Source organism: Paralichthys olivaceus, chromosome 22, assembly GCF_024713975.1.
Source record: "Paralichthys olivaceus isolate ysfri-2021 chromosome 22, ASM2471397v2, whole genome shotgun sequence".
NCBI lineage: Eukaryota > Metazoa > Chordata > Actinopteri > Pleuronectiformes > Paralichthyidae > Paralichthys > Paralichthys olivaceus.
Genome location: NC_091114.1, coordinates 5,537,912 through 5,558,350, shown reverse-complemented (window position 1 = coordinate 5,558,350; position 20,439 = coordinate 5,537,912). Strand labels below are relative to the sequence as shown.

Here is a 20,439-nt window from a genome sequence, read left to right as displayed (position 1 = left end):
ACGCACACACACGCCCCTCCTCTGCTCCTGTCCTACCTGAGCGACCTGACACACAGCATCACTTTAACCCACTCTCCTCACTTCAGCTGCACAAAGAGGAGTGTGCAGCATCAGCAGCGCCCATGCATCCCCCCCCCCCCCCCCCCCTCCCCCGTACCTGTGGGCTTCCAGGTACACTGTTGGCTTATGGTAATCGCAGCTGAGGCTGAGTTGCTAGGAGACAGGAGGCTGCAGGAGGAGGAGGAGGAGGAAGAAGATGAGGATGGTTGTAATTTCTCTAAGCTACCTGTTTGATCGATTCACATCTGTGTGTCGTCGCCACAGCAAACCTCCCCTTTCTCCCCCCTCCCCTGCCATTGTCTACCTTGGCTGACCGGGAGCGTGCACGGCCACCCGCCCACTTCATCATAGGTAGGGAGGGAAGGGGAGAAGGGGGGGGGGGGGGTTAGGCAAAGGTATAGAAAGGGATGATGTCACCGTTGTCTGCCAGGCTTTGTGTCGCTCAGGCTCGACTCGCCATGCTCGGCATCCACCCATAGTGGTGGGTGGGGGGTTCACGCACAAGCATGAGACAACCTGAGATACAGTGAGCGGCAGATTCCTGTTCATCGACATGGATAAATGGATGACACTATGTGGCCGCCATTGCAACACACACACACACACACACACACTCTGAGCTCTTTCCATCCAGACCCATTGTCACATGCTGTCACTCTGTTGGTCCACTCATAAACCGTTCATGTCACACGCATGCTCATGATCACACACACACACACGCACATCCCCTTTACATGTGTGAAGCCATGTGTCCCATTGTCTGTTGTTGCACTGTTACAACTCTGTAATCTACTATTACTCTCCCACACAAATATATTTGCTTTCAAAGGCTTTCCCAGAGACAAGATTAGCAGACTGTAAATGGGGCTGCCAGACTTAAAGCGGGCGTAGTAGATGTCAGGTCTCAGATGTTGCACTATGGCTTTTGCGTTGGGCTGTGAAAACATGAGAGCAGCGGCAGGCACAATCCACAGAGGGCTGAGTACCTCCTCCGAAGAGATAACACATCCCGAGCATTTCTTCTTTTATAGAGCATGCAGACTCTTATCTCTTCATTAGACTAGTAAAACAGTATTTCATGGCCTGCAATTTGCACACGTGTAATTGCCCACTAGTGCTAATGATTGCATGGTTATTAGTCGAGAGGCTAATTAAAGTTGCGGTGGATCAGAATGTTTTTAAGTTGTTTTTTTAGGTTCGGTTTTAAAGCTGCAGCCGGGACACGCTATGAGAAGTGTCGACTAGCACATAACTGCAGGGATTGATTTAGCATCCTGGCCTTGTATCTACATACCAACCTGGTAAAAGGTCCCAAGCAAGCGCCACCGTTAACGCAGCTGTTAAACGTTACTGCATAATCAATTACTGCGAACACACTCCTTTAACTTCCTAATGAGGAGGGGGGCCTTGAGGTCTGAGTTGCAGCCTCGCAGCACTGCCCCTACAGCCCAGACGTGGGTCTGAAACGCTGACTCGGACAAAGGCCCCGGTGCAGGTGTACCATTTGTCAGCCTCTGTCCTTTTGTGCGAGCCGAGGCCATGAGCTGCCGCTGCCGCTGCCGCCCCGACTCTACGCTCTGAATCACACGGCCCGAGCTGTGAATCATAGACCTCAGACGGATTCCTGCCTTGTGCTCAGCAGAGAAAATATTCACATGTTGGAAGAGTCAGACGCGTTCTGCGGGCTCTTACACCCAGAGAAAGAAGGGCGCCTCGAGGGTTGTTTGATCAGGGAAGTGGTGGTTCTACTCCTGCATGTGTACTGTTAATGACTCAAAGTGGGCTGTAATAGTTCAAATAAAAATGAAGAATTAGGAAAGCCTCATAAAGAATCCAGTGTGGCACTAAAACACTCCGCTGATTTACATTTCATGCATTGGTGCCAGTAATAATCTGTGACATTTTCATCTAAATAAATTCAAAATTTCTCTCTCTCTATTACCGAGTACTGCTGGTACATGAAATCTTTTTCCATTTGCCAGGCAAAGAACCCCTCTATCGCACTGCAAGTGACTTATTTTATGTTCTCGCAATAAATAAAAGAAAAACGAGTAGTTAGCCCAAGCTAATCTCATATAGCCAGTCCTCTGTCTCATTAAGCCCATGCAGAGCTGGAGAAAGGAAACCTCTGAAGTTACTCAGGGATGCATGGGAACACCGTGGGCTACGATAACTGCTTAAACTTGTTCCTGCTCAGATTATGGCGAGAAGAGAATATATGTATATGAGCCATTAAAAAGTGTCACCTACAGAAAATCATTCCTCTCTGCCAGTGAAAGAATAAAGAGATGAATGCTAAATCAAAATTATGAGATTTAAAAGTTGAAATTAAGGATAGTAAGTCTGAGAACAATAGTAAATTGTGATAATGATAATGAGAAGTCTAATTTAAGTCAATATTATGAGATAGTAAATCAAAATGATGACTTACCTCATCATTTTGAGATATTATGTCATAATTTTGAGATATTTGGTCTTATTTTGAAATACTAAGTCATAATTTGAGGTAATAATTCATTCTTTTGAGATATTTAGTAAGTATACAAGATAGTATCTCTAATTATTATGAATTTTAGATTTTACGTCAATTTATTTTGAGAGAATTAGTAATTATGTATTAAGTATTAAGTTATTAGTAGGTCATTATTTTGAGTTTGAGATTGTAAGCCATAATTATAAGTCATGTTTTGAGATATTAAGTCGGGATTGGGCTTCCATAATTATCAAACTATTTATAGAGATGTAACACTTTTTCGCGAGCGTTGTTCCATGGTGTCAAGGCTAACGAACCATTTTGCGGTGCTATAGTGAACCCTCCCTGGTTCTCTCAGAGTGTAGATCTGGAGTGACATATGTAGCGAGGCAGAAGTCTGTTTTTAATTTTTTTTACCCCAGTGAGCGAGATATACGACTCTGAAGCAACCCACCGTTCATATGCGAATTCGGGTCGTGGTTTTGTGTTTTTTTTTTAAACGGGATATGAAACGAAGCCTTTTTACCGAAACGCATCCCTAATTGACATCAGCCACTGAATCTAATCAGTGAACCAGCTGTAAAGCTCGAACTGGGAATGGAGCCCGTAGTGTTATAATGTACATCCACGCCTGTTGTTCCCCATTGGGTTCCATTCAATCAGCGAATTCTTGGCATTTCTGTCCTGGCGGGTGTTTGTCTACGTGTGACATGTTGATTGCTTCTCCCAGTTGATATGTTTGTTTAAGGGCATTCCTCTGGACACGAGTGTCCCATAATGCTCTTTGAAGTGGCGCTCGTGAGAACAAAGAGGCGCGCGTGCATGCGTTCAGATGAGCCAGAGAAATCTTTGCAGAACTATTTAGTCGGACAACTCATTATCAAACTTCTGGTCTGAGGAAAATTTCACCAAAGTACACACACACATTTGCTTTAAGTGAATGCTCAGGATTTAAAGGCCCCTGTAATTTGATTGTGTTTGACAGGCTGGGGGCATCCGAGTTATAAGAAGAAGAACGGAGAAAAAAAAAACATCCCCTTAAAAATGTTTCCTTATGCAGAGTCCCCTGAGCGAGAGAGGAACACTTTATCACATCTGACTGAATCTATCGGCCTTGTTTTCCCAAACTGCACTGCTGCCACATTCTGCTGCGAGGACCAATGTGGGGAGAAGGAGGGAGGGGCCGAGGGACTCAAAAAAAAGTTGTTCTGGGGTAGAAATGGAGGGGGAGACAAAGAGGGTTAGTCTTGTGGGCAGGTGGGCAAAGCGTGATCGAGAGTGATTGGAGTTCTTTTTCTTTTTTGTGTTTGTTTTAGAGGTAGCGAGGTGGAGAGGAGGAGGGGGGCAGCATTGTAGTATGGGGAGGGGGGGGTGTGCTGGATGAAAAGAAAAGTGAGGAGAGAGGGACGAAGGAGGAGGAGGAGTGGTTGGGGAGGCCAGCGGCGGAGAGAAAGGGACCATTACTCAGGCTCGACTGCCCCCTCAGTGGGGACAGTGGAGCAGCCCGTTCAGACAGAATATGGCAGAGGCCGCTTCAAACACTACAGTTTGCCTCCGAATCGTCGCGAGTGAGTGAAGCGACGTCCGAGGTGCCAGTCGGAACCCCCCCAATCCTGGCTGAGGTTAATTGGCATCAATCTGTGTGGATATTAACTTCATTTCTTTTTATTTCTTCCTTTCTCTTGCAACACAAGCCCTTGTTTCTGCTTACCTAAGTTCATTCTTTCTCTCTTTCTTTCTGTCCCCTCCTGGACTTTCTTTTTTTTTTTTCCTTTTAAATCTGACTCCCTCCCCCCTCCTTCCTCCCCCCACCTCCCTTCACCATTACTTCTTCTCTTTCCATCTACCCCTTTCTCTCTCTCGCAGTCTCTCTCTCTCTCTCTAATAAGTTCCAGATGTGGTTCTCGCATTCCTCTGGTCGGTGGAGAGAGAGAGCGAGAGAGAAAGAAGGGGAGGGGGGTTGGTATGAGTTGGGGGAGGCGGTGGGGGAGGGGACAGGAGGAGAAGCACATGAATTAAAACAGGGAGCACATGATGGGGAAGAGGAGCCCATGTAATGTAACACACACACAAGCAGTAATGTGTGCTGGAAAACATGAACACACACACACACACACACACATGCAGTGGGAGGGAGAATGGATGCATTTGTGAGGGAGAGGAGGGGGGAGTCGGTCCTGTAACCTCAAAAAGTTTTGGGACATTCTCCTCCTCCTCCTCTTCCCTTGTTTCCCCCTCCTCCTCACCACCTCCCTCCGCAGGAATGTGGCTGACGCTGATGATGTCACTTCATCTCGCCGCTCTCCCAGTTTCTGCTCCTCAACAGGGACAGGGCCGAGAGAGGGGAGGGGGGGTTAGATAAAGAGTGAAAGGGAGTGAGAGAGAGAAAGAGAATTCACAGAGACCCCACGTTCTCCATCCATCTTCCTCTTACAATAACAACATTAGGGTCAGCCGTCTAACTCGATCGGTTACCACAGCACCGCGAGCCCTTCGCCGTCTCCTCGCTGTGTAATATAACAGCCTGCAGGCTGAATGGTTGCACACGGCGAATAATGAGCGAGCAGCCTCTTGATAGTCATAATCATCAATGGCTTCCAAGTCCAGTCATTAAAACGATGTTGTTCAGATGCATTATTTTCTTAAAGACCGCCCCTGCCAGCGCAATACTGTACCCTCGAGGTCAAGCTTACCTCCGCCCAGTTTACCCATGTCCTTAGATCAAGATTGGATCTCATCTAATTAACATTTTTGCAAGTCATCACAAGTTGATGGAAGATTCGCTCCATTGCCAAAAACTGGGCTGTTCTGTTGCGATAACAGGCTCCACTTCACACGGGAGGTTTTCCACAAGACTCTGGAGCCTGGCTGCAGGGATGTGCTCCCGTTTGTGTTGGGCAATAGGTCCCTGGCTCATAGTCGGCATTCCACTTCATCCCAAAGGTGTTGGATCGGGCTGAGGTCGGGGCTCTGTGGAAAGCAAAAGATAAAGATGAAGCTAGCTGGTGTGATGGAATGAGGGAAAGAAGCTTCCTCAGCCTGTGGTCCACTATTGGTTGAAAAATCATTCTATGCTGCAGCAGTCAGGTTTAACACCTGGACATCAGGAGTTTGTTTTGTTGTTTACAGTTGATCTGCTTAGTTTTGGTGTCACATTGCAGTCTGATGAACAGGACTTCAGTATGACATCATCACCTATATAGGCTGCACCTATTCTTCACATTGATTGGTTTGTAGAGATGTGGCATGTTGTCAATTCAGCTCTTTGCTGGTGCATAGAAAAAAAGCAGTGTCTCCATTTTTAAGGCAAAAAACAAAATTAAATTATAAATCAGCTCACTTTCTTGCCACTGTCTCTCATTATAATATTCATAATGATGTTACAGTGGCAATTGCCAGCAAAATGAATGTCGCATTATATCATTTGAGGTGACGACTTCAAGCAATCCTGCAAGACACTGATGCTTCTTTTATTTCTCCCATTGTTTAATGCTGTCGCAACTTGGTTAGAAAGTCCAAATTATTCACACAGCACACGCTCTGAACCGGACTGAGACCACTTCTTATGCTCGGACCTAATTTGGGTCTGGTTGTCAAAGGCACCTTTCACCTGTTTTATGGATTTAGACTAAATGATAAGTTTGAGAGGCTCAGCCCAAACTGAACAACAGCTGTAGACCGAGTTCATTCATGCATGTGGAAATGGTGTTGGTCATATCATATCAGTTTTTTTTACGTGTCAAAGGCAGAAGATTAGGTCGCTGTTTGTCTTAAGAGAGACAGCTCTTCATTCATTAAACATGCTGTACCTCTCATGCTTTCCGAAGGCTTTAAAGTTTAAAAGTCTACAGTGCTGAGCCAGGCATTATCATATCCCCACTGACTTTGCTTTCTCGTCTTGTCCGTGTGTTTTCAATCAACTAAGATGCCTCCCTTTCAAAGTGACAATATGCACTCGTGGTGATATTAGAGGGGCTCTGTAGGAATATTACGACACTCTCTGAGGTCAAGGCCCTGGGCTTTTTATGGGATGCTTTGTGACAGATGACATTGCAAGAAGCTCCAGTACATACCAATAAAATTAGATTGCACTGTATTGAATTAAAGCAGACCTTGGAGGAGGTGATTTATGGATGGGATGCTGCTTGTAAAATATTCCTGCTGGATCCCGTTGCTGTGCCGTGCTGTAACTTGAGGTGAATCGGTGGATCTGAGAGCTGTCACAACCCACGGTGCAGATGTTTACTGGCTAGAACATGTGGTTCTTGGAGGCGGAGTGTCTTTAGGAATGGGTCGCTGCCCAAAAATCAGTGGGGACTCGCTGCTGTGAATTAGTAATTCATTATGATATCGATTGTGTCAGTTGAATTCAGTGGCGACCCCTGCGCTACAAGATACACAGCACGATGCTACAGAGTAGCAGCTTGATATGTACGTATCCCCCTTGTTCAAGCTTATCCAGAGGATGGCTATTGTTAGTTCTGGTCACCCTTGGTTACAGCCGAGTTTTCTTTGTCAGTCGCTCGGCATGTTGGCCGCACAAACGCTCGTGGATTACCAGCGGCAGCCGGCTTTCTACCACTTGAGCATATTCATGTTGCCGTAATGTGTCACATACCTCGTCCATGAATTATCATATTACCCACCACTGATCCAGGGGTTGCCATGGGCACCGTGTCTATCATTGTGTCAGAGGTCCTTACTGGCTGTAGCCATGGTAACAATGTCGGTATTGTTTGGTACAAATAAAGCTCTTCAGATGTGAAACGTGTGTACGAGAGGAACCCCAGAGAATTGAACACACACAGAAAACAGGTCGTCACACCTTGACATGAGCCAATGCTTGCTCATGCTCGTGGTGGTTTCAAAATGGACAGACAAAGCGCTGCACTAATTTTCTGTCCTGCCATTTCCAAATAAACCTGTTTCCACAGCAACCATTTTGATAGTAATGGATAGAAGGAATGAGAGAGAAAGAGAGAGAGAGGGAGGGAGGACTGATTGAGGGAAAGTGAAGCAGATATACTTGAAGGTGGAAAGGCAGCCGGAGAAGTAGAAGGAAGTAGACGTAGAAGAAAGTGAACCGGGAGTGCAAAGGGGGCAAGGCCACAAAAGAGAGGAAGAAAGGGAGAGGTCGCTGGCTGCTAGTAAGGGGGAGGACGGCAAGGTAAGGTGACAGAGCAAGGGAGCGAGCAGGAGGACAATGCGGCAAACAAAGGCAGGAGTCTCCTAGTCCTTCTCTTTCAGGGCTCTTTCCCCGCTCGGCCCTAATCTTCCCCTCTGCTCCGTCCCCACCTCCAGGAGTCACCTTTGTGTTTGACTGACATGGTGTCTGCACGCTCAGCGGGTCGCCTCCTTTCACTCCCCACTCCCCGACGTCTATGTCTCTTGCCCGCTCCTATAGTGGCGTCACCATGGTGACGAATTATTATGGCCGTCCTGCCGGGCGGCCATGTTGTGGAGAGGAGACAGGCACAGGTGGTACAGTTCCCACGGGCAGAAGAATAGATGGAGAGGCTGCACGCACTCGTGGTTTGGGGACAGAGCTGTAATGACGACACATTCACTGAAAACAGTTTTGATCATTTCTTTTTTTATTGTTTCCAGGTGCTTTCATTTATTGTAAACAAAAAAATCTTACATCATAAGTAATTTAAAGATTTTTCTACCACAAATTCCTGACATTTTATAGACGTCATGAAAATAATTATTGCTTATGTACATACATCACATCGGGCATTAAATGCACACACATACATGTTTATTTTCTGTAGCGAGGTCCAATCAGCCTCAAGACACATGAGGCACAGGCAGATCTGTCAGTAAACGGAGTGACTGATGGACTGACAGATGGATCTATGTGCAGGCATGTACAGCGAGAGAGCCGCATGACTCCCGTGGCTGCAACTTTGTCCCAAAACAATGATGTCATCCTCCATCACACTTCACAGCTCCTGTGGACCTCGCCGTCTCTCTTTGTTCTCCTTCTCCCTGCATCTCATTTTCAGGCAGCCCCCCCCCCCCGTAACACCAACACATTGGCCACACGCGGCTGCGATATGGAATTAGACAGATAACAAAATCAATTTGGAGCGGATTGGCTAACAGTGAAAAGATTGAGGGGGGTGATGGTGAAAGAGAGAAATAATGAAAGTCACAGTGCGACCGCCTCACTATTAATTCGATAGGTGGAGGGAGGATGAGGTCATTGAAAATGTTTTTTCTCTTTTTCAGAGAAATGGGTGTACAGAGCACAAGGGAGGGTTTCATCAGACACACAGATGCACATACGCTGTGTGCACTCACAGACAGAAAACTTTTTTTGGGCAGTTATTTTACACGTCAGCTGTTGCTATGGTGACGCAAGTCTGTGATCCAGCCAAAGCACGGGATTGGCTGGAGAGGAGCGAGGTAGAGGAAGGCTGGGGGACTTTGTTGCAGGGGTACGGAGGGGGTACAGGGAGGGGTGGGGCCAGACACGGAGATAATTAGATCGATGCATAACAATCCATACAAATGGCATTTTATTTAATAGCATGTGATTTAGTGAGGCTGAATGTCGACAGTGAACCGCTTCCCAGAACTCTCTGCTCTCTGCATGGCATCACTTCCAACCTCGTCTCCTGTCCCGTACGGAGAGGCGGGGGGAGCCTGTGTTTGAATGCCGAAAAGCAAGCTTTGCCATTCACTGCCCAACAGCAGGGCGTGTGGCAAATTAAGGAACGCAGGGCATATGAGCAGCACACTTACTAAAAATAGCCCAAACATCTTTGCATGCATATACCCTTTCTGTAATTCTCAGCAACAAATTGACGCTTCATTACCTTGCTATTAAAACACTATCACATGGTGCGAGAGGTGCTTTCGGGCTAAACTGCTGTTGTGGTTCACACTATGGTGGCGTGTGGCCATGCTTTTGGTGAGTCACACGGCAAGGAGTGTGTGTGTGTGCGTGCTCGCCTTTGGCTTTGTGTCTGCTTTGACAAGCCGAGGTTGGTGTCACAGTGTCTGCAGGGGCCGTTGTCCTCGGCCCCCACATTAATCCTAATCCCTTTCCAAACTTTGACTTGGGCTGTACTTAATCCCAGACTAAACTGAGACCCGCTCCCAATGGAGACGGAGATGCTCCGCTGGCTTGACGGTTTAGTCCGTGCCACGGCGTAATCTATGCTCGGGAAACCACCTCGATGTGTCGATTACATGTTTGGGGTTTAGACTGGTTATGTTTGTGCGTGTGTTGACAGGAAATGGTTAACCCATGTGGTGTGGGCTGGGTCATCTGTGCTGCCTGTGTGTGTGTTTCCATGTGCACGTGGTCATGGTCACAGCTCTTTGTGACCGTGGTCTTTGTGTGGACAGGCTGCTTGGAGTCTCCCGGTGGTATCTTGGGGATCAGTGACTCAAGGAAATCAGGACACACTCTAAATTTGTCACTGCAGCATAACCCACATAATGAAAGAATACAAGCTCCCTCGCTTCTGTCTTGCCTGTGCTGCTCTATACGCGCAGATCTCCCTGTTAAAACACAGACACGAGTGCTTACACCCGTGTTGACAAGTGTTAACTGGGTAATATGGAAATCAGAAGAGCACATGTTTAAATGAGTCAGTGTTTTCAGTCCTCAGCTTTTGCATGGGTGTTTTCTCTGCAGATTGTGTTGCCTCCGCTCAGACGCTTTCAGTTTGGATTATGCTCGTGGTTTACTGAGGCAGTTGAGGGAATACCTCCAGCTCGCGTATCTGAGGTGGATGAGGAAAGGATTTGCTTGCCCTCAGGCTACTGTTGGGGTTGCGGGGTAGTTTAAACCCAGCTAAACTCTCTGTGCACCCATGTATATCTGAGTAAAGGATTCTCATGCTTTTTTAAATAACTGTGGCATAAATCTACACTGTACCGAAAATAGTAATTGGCAGAAGACAAGTGCAGGTTTTATCCTTTGGTTTTACCTCATTATGGTGCCTACATGAAATGTATGAAATAATACATACTCTTAATACAATCAGCTGACAACACATAGACTTTACATTCCCTCCAGAATTCTCATGAAATATTGACATGATAACCTTGTAAAGTAACAGACTCCTCCATCCCTTTTGGTTTGTCTGGAGCAAGTGGAGCATTGCACATATCTTACAGCAGCTATAATCAATATCTCCATATTTACACTGGATCACATGATTATGTTTTAAATGAAAGTTTCACTCGTAATAAGAAACCAACAGAGAATTGTCGCCTGACTGTCAGTCCTATTTGGATTTGCTGAATTTCTAAACAAGCAAGTACTAGATAACAGGTAGATCTTAAATTTGAGAATTTACATCTTGTTCACGCTGCATAGAAGTGGTCAAAAAGAAAATATCTTGTGCAGGTTTACATCCTGTTAAAAACATTTTCTAGTGAATTAGATATTTTGAGGTTTTTATTATATTTGGAAAAAAAGAGGAATCACATGTGGTCTCTGGTTGTTGGAAGTGAGATCACTGGAGGATTGGATTTACTTTTATTGTCATGTTAACACTTTTGCATGACATGGCATACATGAAATTGTTCTCTGCATTTAACCCATCCAGTTGGCACCTGTTGAAATGTGCATGGAGGCACATCATTGACAGATGCCATGTACATGCATGTGCTGGGGTGGTGGGCTGCTGTTGCCTGGTGCCTTGGTTGTGGCAGGTGAGGGTGGGAATTGAACTGCCAACCTTCTGGTTGTTGGACGACCTACTCTGCCATTGCCCTCCTGAAGACTGCTGAACTTGAATCTCAAGTACTGCCCAACAACATTAAATATTAGAAATGAGCAACAAAATCAGGGAAAATGCCTACATTTTGTGGAAAATGTTCACTCCAAATTTCAAAAACATTCATGTTCAAAAACATTCACAGTGTGAATTAAATATTTTGAGGTTTTGATTATTTTTGGAAAGAAGGGAATCACATGTGATCTCTGATTGTTGACTTTGTCTGAAGCCAGCATATGGAGGTGAGATCATTGGAGGATTAGATTTACTTGCATTTAACCCATCCATTTGGCACCTGTTGAAGCATTTATGGAAACACACATTGACAGATGCCATGTGTGTGCATGTGCTGGGGTGCTGTTGCCTGGGGGGTGGTGTGTGGGGGTGGGAATTGGGTTGTTGGATGACCTGCTCTGCTGCTGGGCTGTGGTGGGAATTGAACTGCCAACCTTCTGGTTGTTGGACGACCTACTCAGCCACTGAGCCACGGTGCCTGAGGGGGTTAGGGGGTAGCTAGCCCATGATAGCGGTAAGACATTGCCCTCCTGAAGACTGCTGAACTTGAATCTCAAGTACTGCCCAACAACATTAAATATTAGAAATGAGCAACAATGACATTTCAAAATCAGAGAAAATGCCTGCAAACTCATTTATGTAGACAAATCATAGACAAATTGTGGAAAATGTTCACTCCAAATTTCAAAAACATTCACAGTAAGAGTGTGATTGAAATATATTATATTATATTATATTATTTATCATATATTTCAAGTCTAAAAATATTTTAAGTCTTTTTGGTTAGAAAGAAGTTGGGATTGTTATTTACCTCCACGCATTCGGTCAAGCCATCTTGTTGTAACCCTCAGTGGAATTATATAATATCCAGCTTATGTTGTTTTTCAGCTGGGGAGAACGTGCGCTGCTGTGGTGCCTTTAGATTGTAGTTGAAGGCTTTGTTACTTGATATTTCATCCCCCAACTTTTCAGTGCTAATCATTGTTACAATGTTGTTTGCTTTATTTATTCTAATACGCTAATCCTGTTAATTTGGGTGTTCCTCAGGGATCAAATTACGAGCCGCTTGTTGTTGTTTTTTTTGGTTCATTGCTGAATTATTCTACTTACGCATGCTGCAAAGCTCCATCTGCATCTGATTCCCTTTTCGCTGTACATCCTCACACATCTCTTTTATCTTGAGAATAGTAAAGTCAGAAGCCATTGTTGTGATTGGTATGGAAGGCCTCTTCGCTTGATTGCATTCATTTGTAATAACAGGCATATTGTACCTCTGCAAATATGACATGATCAGGGGAGAGTGCATTTCTGCGTATATGGAGGAGAAGGGAAAACGTGAGATAGGGACGGAGGGTCATTGTAGGGGGTGGGGGGTGGAGGGTTGCAGATGCATATGGCAGTTGTTACCAAAAACGAGCGAGATGGGAGCCTTCAGAAAAGTGCTGGAGGGTTCCGGGGGAGAAGTGTGAGTGGAATGAGAGAGGGAGTGCAAGGGAAAGAGAAGGGGAAAACAAGTGATAAAAAAAAGTGAGAAGGAGAGATGTAAATGGAAGGAGGTGAAGAAAAGGGAGTGAAGGAAAAAGTGAGAGACGAGCAAGAATGAACGGGGCAGATGAAAAAAAGAGAGGGAGAGAGAAAGTGCTGGAGGGCTGATATTTAATGTGATAAATGAGTTGTGACAGTCCGCCTCTAACCCCCTTCCATCCAGCGAGGAGGAGGAACTCAGAAATAGAAAGCGTTATGGGTAAAAAGCACATATACAGCATTATATATGTATATAGAAAGAGGGAGGCACATGCATAGAGTAGAGAGGGAGAGAGGGAAATCAGTGCAGGCAAAAGGATATTCATAGACAGCATTGTAGATGTACAAAGGGAAAGACGTAGGGATGCATACATAAACGGGGAAAAGCGGAGACAGAGGGAAAGCAATTTGGGTAAAGGACATACAACATGATAGAGAGAGAACAGAAGGAGAGGAGGGTGGTGGGGGGTTGACGAGGCAGCACTGGGTTAATGATCTACTGTACGATAAAAAGTGGGAGAGAGGAGATGAGACGGAGCGGAAAGAATGAAAATTTAAAGTGAGATGCAAATCCTCCACAGTGATCGCCCCTCCTTTATTATACGGGTGTCGTGTCTTCATGGGACAGCTAATTACAACTTGTCATCATACACGGTGGAACAAAAGCGGAGGGTTTTCGTATTTTTCGCTCATAATAGACAGTTGGGCCAGTTCGGCGCTGGACTATCTGCTGTGACAGTGGACTACAGACTGGAGGGAGAGAGTCTAGTAGACAATGACAGCCACTGTAGTTTTGGTTGGGGAGTGGAAGCCTGGGAGATGACTCATAGGGAGGAATGAAGAAGGGAGAAACAGACAGACAGAGAGACAGAGAGAGAGGGAGACGAGAGGGAGGGACGGAGTGTTTTGAAGAAATAAAAGTCAGGAGCGAGAAGAAAAGGGGGTGTGAGAGACCCCGTGGCTGAGGTTGGGTGTTTGATCTCCCAGCTCCTCTCTCCTGAGTCAGCATTAACCGCCTCTTCATTCTTTCTCTTTCGTCTTCCCCGACTAATTTTCTCGTCTTTGACACTCACTGTCTTTCCTCCCAACTCCTCATGCGCTCAAGTTAATGGCTGCGAGCCATCGTGTGATCAAAGAAGATGGCCATCGTGGCATTCCATTGCTCCTGGGGGAACCGCGCTTTCTAATCAATTAACCATAAAACCATGGATACAATAACATGCCCTAATCGTGGTCAGGGATGACTTTACAGTCGCTTGCCTGCAGCGTGTATAGAATGGAAATGAGAAAGTACCAAACTTATGTCTCTCTTTCTTTCCCTACCTCCAGTGTGGACGGCGAGGTTCTCTCAGGAGCCAGCAGACCAGTCGGTGGTGCGGGGCCAGACGGTGATCCTGTCCTGTGTGGTCTTCAACTACTCTGGCATCGTTCAGTGGACCAAAGATGGCCTCGCTCTGGGCATTGGAGAAGACCTGCAGGGTGAGACACCAAAAAGCCTCGTCAGGCCTCTGTCCCTGTGACTTGAGCTGACCCTGGTTTCTTCTGGTTGCTTGAGAACAGACGATAGAGACTGAATGTATGATCTGTACAAAATGTGCTTGTTACAGTGCTGCTTTTAACTAAGGACTAAACTAAGTATATTTAATGTCACCATAACCACACAACTACCAACTATGGGCTGACTGCATGGGACACACTTCCCAGTCTATTATGCCTAGTCAGTAAGAGAGTGGACAAGATGAGAGATCCAAGGGTATTGGGTAAATGAAATGTCTGCATGCAAACCAGAGCAGAGCTACACAAAACACTGTGTTAAATAAATAAAACCCATCTTAGTGGGTCTTTTTAAACAACAAGCACATTTGGTTGTGACTATCTGGCACGGCTAAGGGTTTATAAATGAATAGCTGGAACTATTACAGAAGAGAGGAGTGAATGAATCACACACACACACACACACACACATATATATGTACATATATATGTGTGTGTGATTCATTCACTATATATATTTATATATATGGTCCAGGTATGGTATATGGTCTAAATCTGTTTGTAGTCACACTATGGGGACTTTTCTTCCTGGAAATCATTACATTTTAAGGGGAAGACATTTTTTAATATTACGTTAAGCTAAGGGATAAGTTAGAGTTAGGGTAAGACAAGTAATAACTATGGTGTGTGTGTGTGTGTGTGTCAGCTTTTCTTTGTCAGTGGTGGAGGAAGTACATCTTACTCAAGTAAAAGTACAAACAAATGGACACAAATTTACTCAAGTAAGAGTACAATACAAGAAATAATGCAAGCTGTCACAGTCATAAATAATGCTGCAGACGAGGCTCCTGAATACACTTGTGTTGTAATATGAATTATTTGAAAGGGCGTTGTTCTTATAGTGATTAGCCTCAGTTACTCTGACTGGATCAGTGGAAATGTGAGCATGTTACTCGATGCTTTGTAAAGATATAGTGGAGTAGAGAGTAAAGATATTTGCTGATTTGTGTAATGGAGCAAAAGTGAAAAAAGTACCTTAAGTTGGGTACAGATACATGAAAAATGTGCTTAAGTACAGCAACTAAGTAAATGTACATGGATACATCCCACCACCGCCATTGGTCAACATTTGCATGACCTTCAGAATAAGAAACATTGTCACCAGCAGGTATGTTTTTACAGAGACTGCACTAACTCTGCTATTTCTAGTGTGACTGCTGTGGACTGTTAACAAAGCAGAACACTGAATGCTCACACACACACTCACACACACTCAGCCAGTGTTTGTAACAGCGGTGGCTAATGCGTGCTGACAAAATATTTTTGCTGCTGATTGTTTTAGTTGCAGCTAGATTGAGCCAGCGGAGCATTTTTCTCCCCCCTCAAAGACATGATGGAGGCTGCCATGCTACTGGAGGACAGCTTCAACTACTACAGCAGCTATCCCATCACATCACAGTGTGTGAATCACTGTGTCACTTATTTAGCTTGATGTTAAATTTGGCTACCTCCTGCACATACACCGTCAAACGCTTGACGGGTAATTCCGAGCGTCCTCTGGCACATTTTTTACAGACTGACACCCTTCAACTTCGTCAGGGAGCATCACATCATCACCTTTGTCATGCAAGCAGCGGCTGATACTGACTGCTTTTTATTGAAGGCCTAATACTAATACTAATATTTAGAGAGAGAGAGACTTCCTCCTAGTTTGCAGCTCTCTGCCACTTACTGTTTCTCTTTGCATTTCACTTTAGTCTCCACAGAACTTGGTGGAATGATGCATTTCATCTCTGACATCATTTCACTATTGACCTTCTTCAGAATAAGACATTATTTGAATTATGGTGTTTACAGAGTTGCTACTATAATATTCCATTCATATTGCTGTGTGCATGTTACAGAGCATAGCCAGATTAAGAGTTGCATCAGTTTTAAAACCCCAACCTTAAATTGTTTAATGTACAATGCGACTGTATACCGTTTTAGATGTTGTCTTTCTACATGTAAAAGCTACAACTCCTTTTGATTGTTCCATCTTGTTTACACCCAGGGCATGTGTCCTCCAGCAGTTGGTAACTGTTAATGTTGCAAAATGCTGTGACAACTACATGATGCTTATTCAGAGTCTGACCTTATGTCAGGGTCTGATTCAGACTACTCTTTCAAAGGGGTTAATATCAGAATATTGCTGTCCCTGTAAACGTAGTTTTCAGAGTAGCACTGATTAGTGTAAAGGTGGAGCTGTATAATTACTTATATATGTATATTTTATCCAGAGGTCCAGAGCGGGACAGCATCATTTGTGACATGCTGTTGCCTTGTGTTTGTTACTATTGTTTTTCACCAGTATAAGTCCCTCAATATTTCTATATTTATGATAGTTGTATTTGACCAGTTCTTGTTGAATTTCCCCTCCCTCTGATGATTTCTGTTTCTTTCTTTTCATCATTTCATTCCATTTTCTCCAGGTTTTCTCTTCTCGTGCTGTTGTCTCTTTTCGATTCATTTTTCACCTCTCCTCTCTCTCCTCTGTGACATCCTCATGTAAGATCACTCCTTTTTTTCCTCCTCTCTACTGTTCGTCATTTAACTGGTCTCTTACCCCTCAGCTTCACCAGGCTCTCCTCCCCCTGTCAATGCTCCTCGCCCACCTGTCTCTCCCTCTGTCTGTCTTCAGCTGTCCCTTCTCCAGTCTTTCTGTGTCTCCCCCTCTCCCTTCTTTTAATCATTGTTACTGTAATGGTCCAGTGCTTCGAGCCAAAGCTTTTAAGTAAAAACATGTGAATGAACACTGGCCGCTTCATGCACACATACACTCACTGGGCGCCTGTGTATGTTTGTGTATGAGGCTCTGTCCCCCCTGCCCGCTCCCTCTTTCTCTGGGTCTCGCTTTCTCGCCCTGCACATTTCACATGCAAATGTGCGTATATACAAGGCACACACATGCACACATGCATGCAGAAACAAGGAAACAAGGACACACAAGGTTAGGCGGGCCGCACAGCTCACTTTGGATGCTGCACATGGAGACGGCAGCAGAGATTTTCACATGCCATCTACATCTGGGCAGCAAACATGAATTCTGCACCATGCACTGGAGTCTATTTGAGTCCTCTAAAACGTTGTTGTCATAATGCATTCATCTCTCTCCCCCCTGCTGGTGAAAGAGCGCGTGGATGCCACCTAATGGTGAGAATGTACAGCAGTGACACAGCTGGGCTGTGTGTCGGGATGGGGGAAGGGAAGCCAATAGCGGAGGGCCTGTGTTGTGTGAACATGTGATTGTGTGTGTGTGTGCGTGTGTGTGCATTGTGCTGTGTGAATGTGTATGTTTGGTCATGCGTTTGTGTTTGTGCATCATTTCCCTTGCGTCTATCTGGTGTCATTTGTCCTGACACATGTGATGTGTTAGTTTGGATTTGGAATTTCGAATCTTGACGATATAGTGACATACATTCAACTTCAGCCAGTAGTAGCACTAGATTAGGAAAAGGTAAAGCATTTAAACAGCATCATAAAGATGATCCTCATGTTTGTGTGTTTATTTAATCTGCTGTGTGTGTCTGTGTGCTCCAGCCTGGCCCAGGTACCGTGTGTTGCCTGTGCAAGAGTTGGGGCAGTACAATCTGGAGATCCAGTCAGCTGACCTGTCCGACGACTCCGTGTACGAGTGTCAGGCCCCTGATGCAGCGCTGAGGTCCAGAAGGGCCAAACTCACTGTCCTCAGTACGTTTGTGTGCTCATGTGTACGTCTAACATTCAGCTTGTGAGGCTGTTGCGTTTTTCTAATGCGGCCCTCTGTCCTGCTCCAGTCCCCCCAGATGACCCGGTGATCGATGGGGGTCCTGAGGTGCTGCTAAACGCCGGCGAGTCCTACAACCTGAGCTGCGTGTCTCGAGGGGCGAAGCCGCCATCGATGGTCGAGTGGCTCAAAGACGGTCTGCCTGTGAACGGGGCCGCCAGTGCTACTGTAAGCCACACGTGCACCCACACACGCTACACTCATACATTCATGAGCTGCATTTAAAATCACATGATCAATTATCAGGAGGTGCTGCCAGACAGGAAGAGAGTGACCACACGTAGCTACCTGCCCATCCACCCTGTCGACACCGACACTGGAAGGAACTACAGCTGTGTGGCCACCAACCTGGCTATTCCCGGCGGCAAAATGACAACTGTCACGCTCAACGTCCACCGTGAGAAAAGCTGCTTTTAATCTCAAATACATCATCAACAAACAGAGAAAAACGTCATGTTTTAACGTACAAAGTCTGTTTTTGTCATCTTATACTTTTATGTCGCTATATGGCAAAATATGTATAATTTTCTATAATCATGCTAAATGTTTTTAAAGCTGTTACTAAGTAATGCGTGGCAGCCATTTTGCATCAGACACTCCTCCAGATTGCAGCATATATTAGATGTAGTAAGCAACCCCCCTCTCTCTCTTTCTCTCTCTCAGATCCACCGACAGTGACCTTGTCCATCGAGCCGCGTTCTGTCATGGAGGGGGAACGAGTCACCTTCACCTGCCAGGCGCACGCCAACCCTCCTATTATGGGCTACAGGTCAGCCTCCACTCTCAGACCGCTTCTCATTTTCACCGGGCCTCTTAAAGTGACAGCTACAGTGTTGCTTTTTGTATAGTTTTGTAAGATAAAAAAAAAAATTGATTGTGGATTCAAACTTGGCTTCTTAAGAGTGTGCATTGTTAAATTTTTTCACTTGTGCCACACGTTGTTCCTATGTATGTAAATGTGTCTCTCTAAATCCTAGGTGGGCTAAAGGTGGCGTGGTGCTGCAGGGCGCCAGGGAGAGCGTGTTCACCACCAAGGCGGACCACTCCTTCTTCACCGAGCCTGTCTCCTGTCTGGTTTTCAACGCAGTGGGAAAGACCAACGTCAGCATCCTGGTGGACGTCCACTGTGAGTCACACAGCACTCATCTCGCCGTGTTCACTCACTCGTGACCCACTTCACTGCATTGTGGAGTCAGAGGGAAGAAACACACCGCCGTTGTGCTTTTCTTTCGTTTCAGTCCGACTGCATTATTACTCAAACACAATAAAAACAAATCGCAAACCTGCTCCCCCTCTCTTTTTATCTGCAGTCGGTCCGATCCTGTTGGTGGAGCCGCAGCCTCAAACAGTCGACGTCAACGCAGATGTCACCCTCAACTGCAAATGGGCGGGGAACCCTCCGCTCACACTCACGTGGTTCAAAAAGGGATCAAACATGGTGAGAAGCCGAGGCACACGTCTCCTCTGACCTCATATTCAGGAAAAACCAGCCTGGGTATTATCACCCTTCAATATCGCTCTTCTCCTTTTACCTTTGCAATCTCTTTTTTCCACTTTCATTCTTTCCTTTTTCTCTGATTTGATCAATTCATATTGAATTGGATTCGATGAGTTGACCCACTGGTAGTACGGCTCGTCTATCCTTCTAAATTGAAATGTTGCAGCAGAAACAGAAAGAGGGCAGGAAGGATTTAAGATGATATAAGATGACATCATACACTGTTTGGCAGCCATATTGGTCATCTTGAACAACCATTTTCACTCTTCTCATCTAGCCCTTGACAAGGAAAGGACTTTTCTTTTATCCACTAGGTTTTGCAAGAACCACTTTTTAAATTAAAGTCACATTAACTATTAACTATTGTTTTGTTGTTAACATCTGCTGTGTCGCACCAGCCAGAAGCTTAATACAATATAATGACTCCCTGCCTGGTGGACCAATATGCAGTGTGTTCAGGTTACATATACTGACTTATATGAAGTTACGGTTCAGAGCGTTGTGGACTGATGTGACCTCATCTCTATAATCAGCTTGGTTCAGGGGATTCTCTCTCTCTTACTGGGTGGTGACATATTTAGCCATCATTTTCACACTAATTTTCTGATGGATGCGGTTGCCAGGCAACTGCAAAGCCTTTGTGATGAGTTAAAAGCAGATGTGCAAGTTTGCATTGTCAGCCAGTTAGGGTCGGAGCATTAGAGCATATGTCCTGAAATTACAGCCAGACTTTAAAACATGCAACATAAAATAATAAAGTGTACAGGTGGAGGTATCACAATGCATTCGCTCTCTTCAACATATGTTTGATTTTGTTTATCGCCTCCCG

General features: G+C 45.2%; 1 protein-coding gene across 2 annotated transcripts in view; it reads left to right on the top strand.

Moving 5' to 3' along the window:
- The window catches only part of kirrel1a (kirre like nephrin family adhesion molecule 1a), a 31,784-nt gene that overhangs the window by 851 nt on the left and 10,494 nt on the right, over positions 1 to 20,439 (top strand). For both annotated transcript variants that reach the window (XM_069518784.1, XM_069518783.1), the window contains exons 2-8: positions 14,143 to 14,292; positions 17,887 to 18,036; positions 18,123 to 18,280; positions 18,359 to 18,509; positions 18,776 to 18,881; positions 19,090 to 19,238; positions 19,423 to 19,550. In XM_069518784.1, the coding sequence (XP_069374885.1) occupies positions 14,143 to 14,292; positions 17,887 to 18,036; positions 18,123 to 18,280; positions 18,359 to 18,509; positions 18,776 to 18,881; positions 19,090 to 19,238; positions 19,423 to 19,550 (992 nt within the window). The remainder of the gene's footprint in view (positions 1 to 14,142; positions 14,293 to 17,886; positions 18,037 to 18,122; positions 18,281 to 18,358; positions 18,510 to 18,775; positions 18,882 to 19,089; positions 19,239 to 19,422; positions 19,551 to 20,439) is intronic.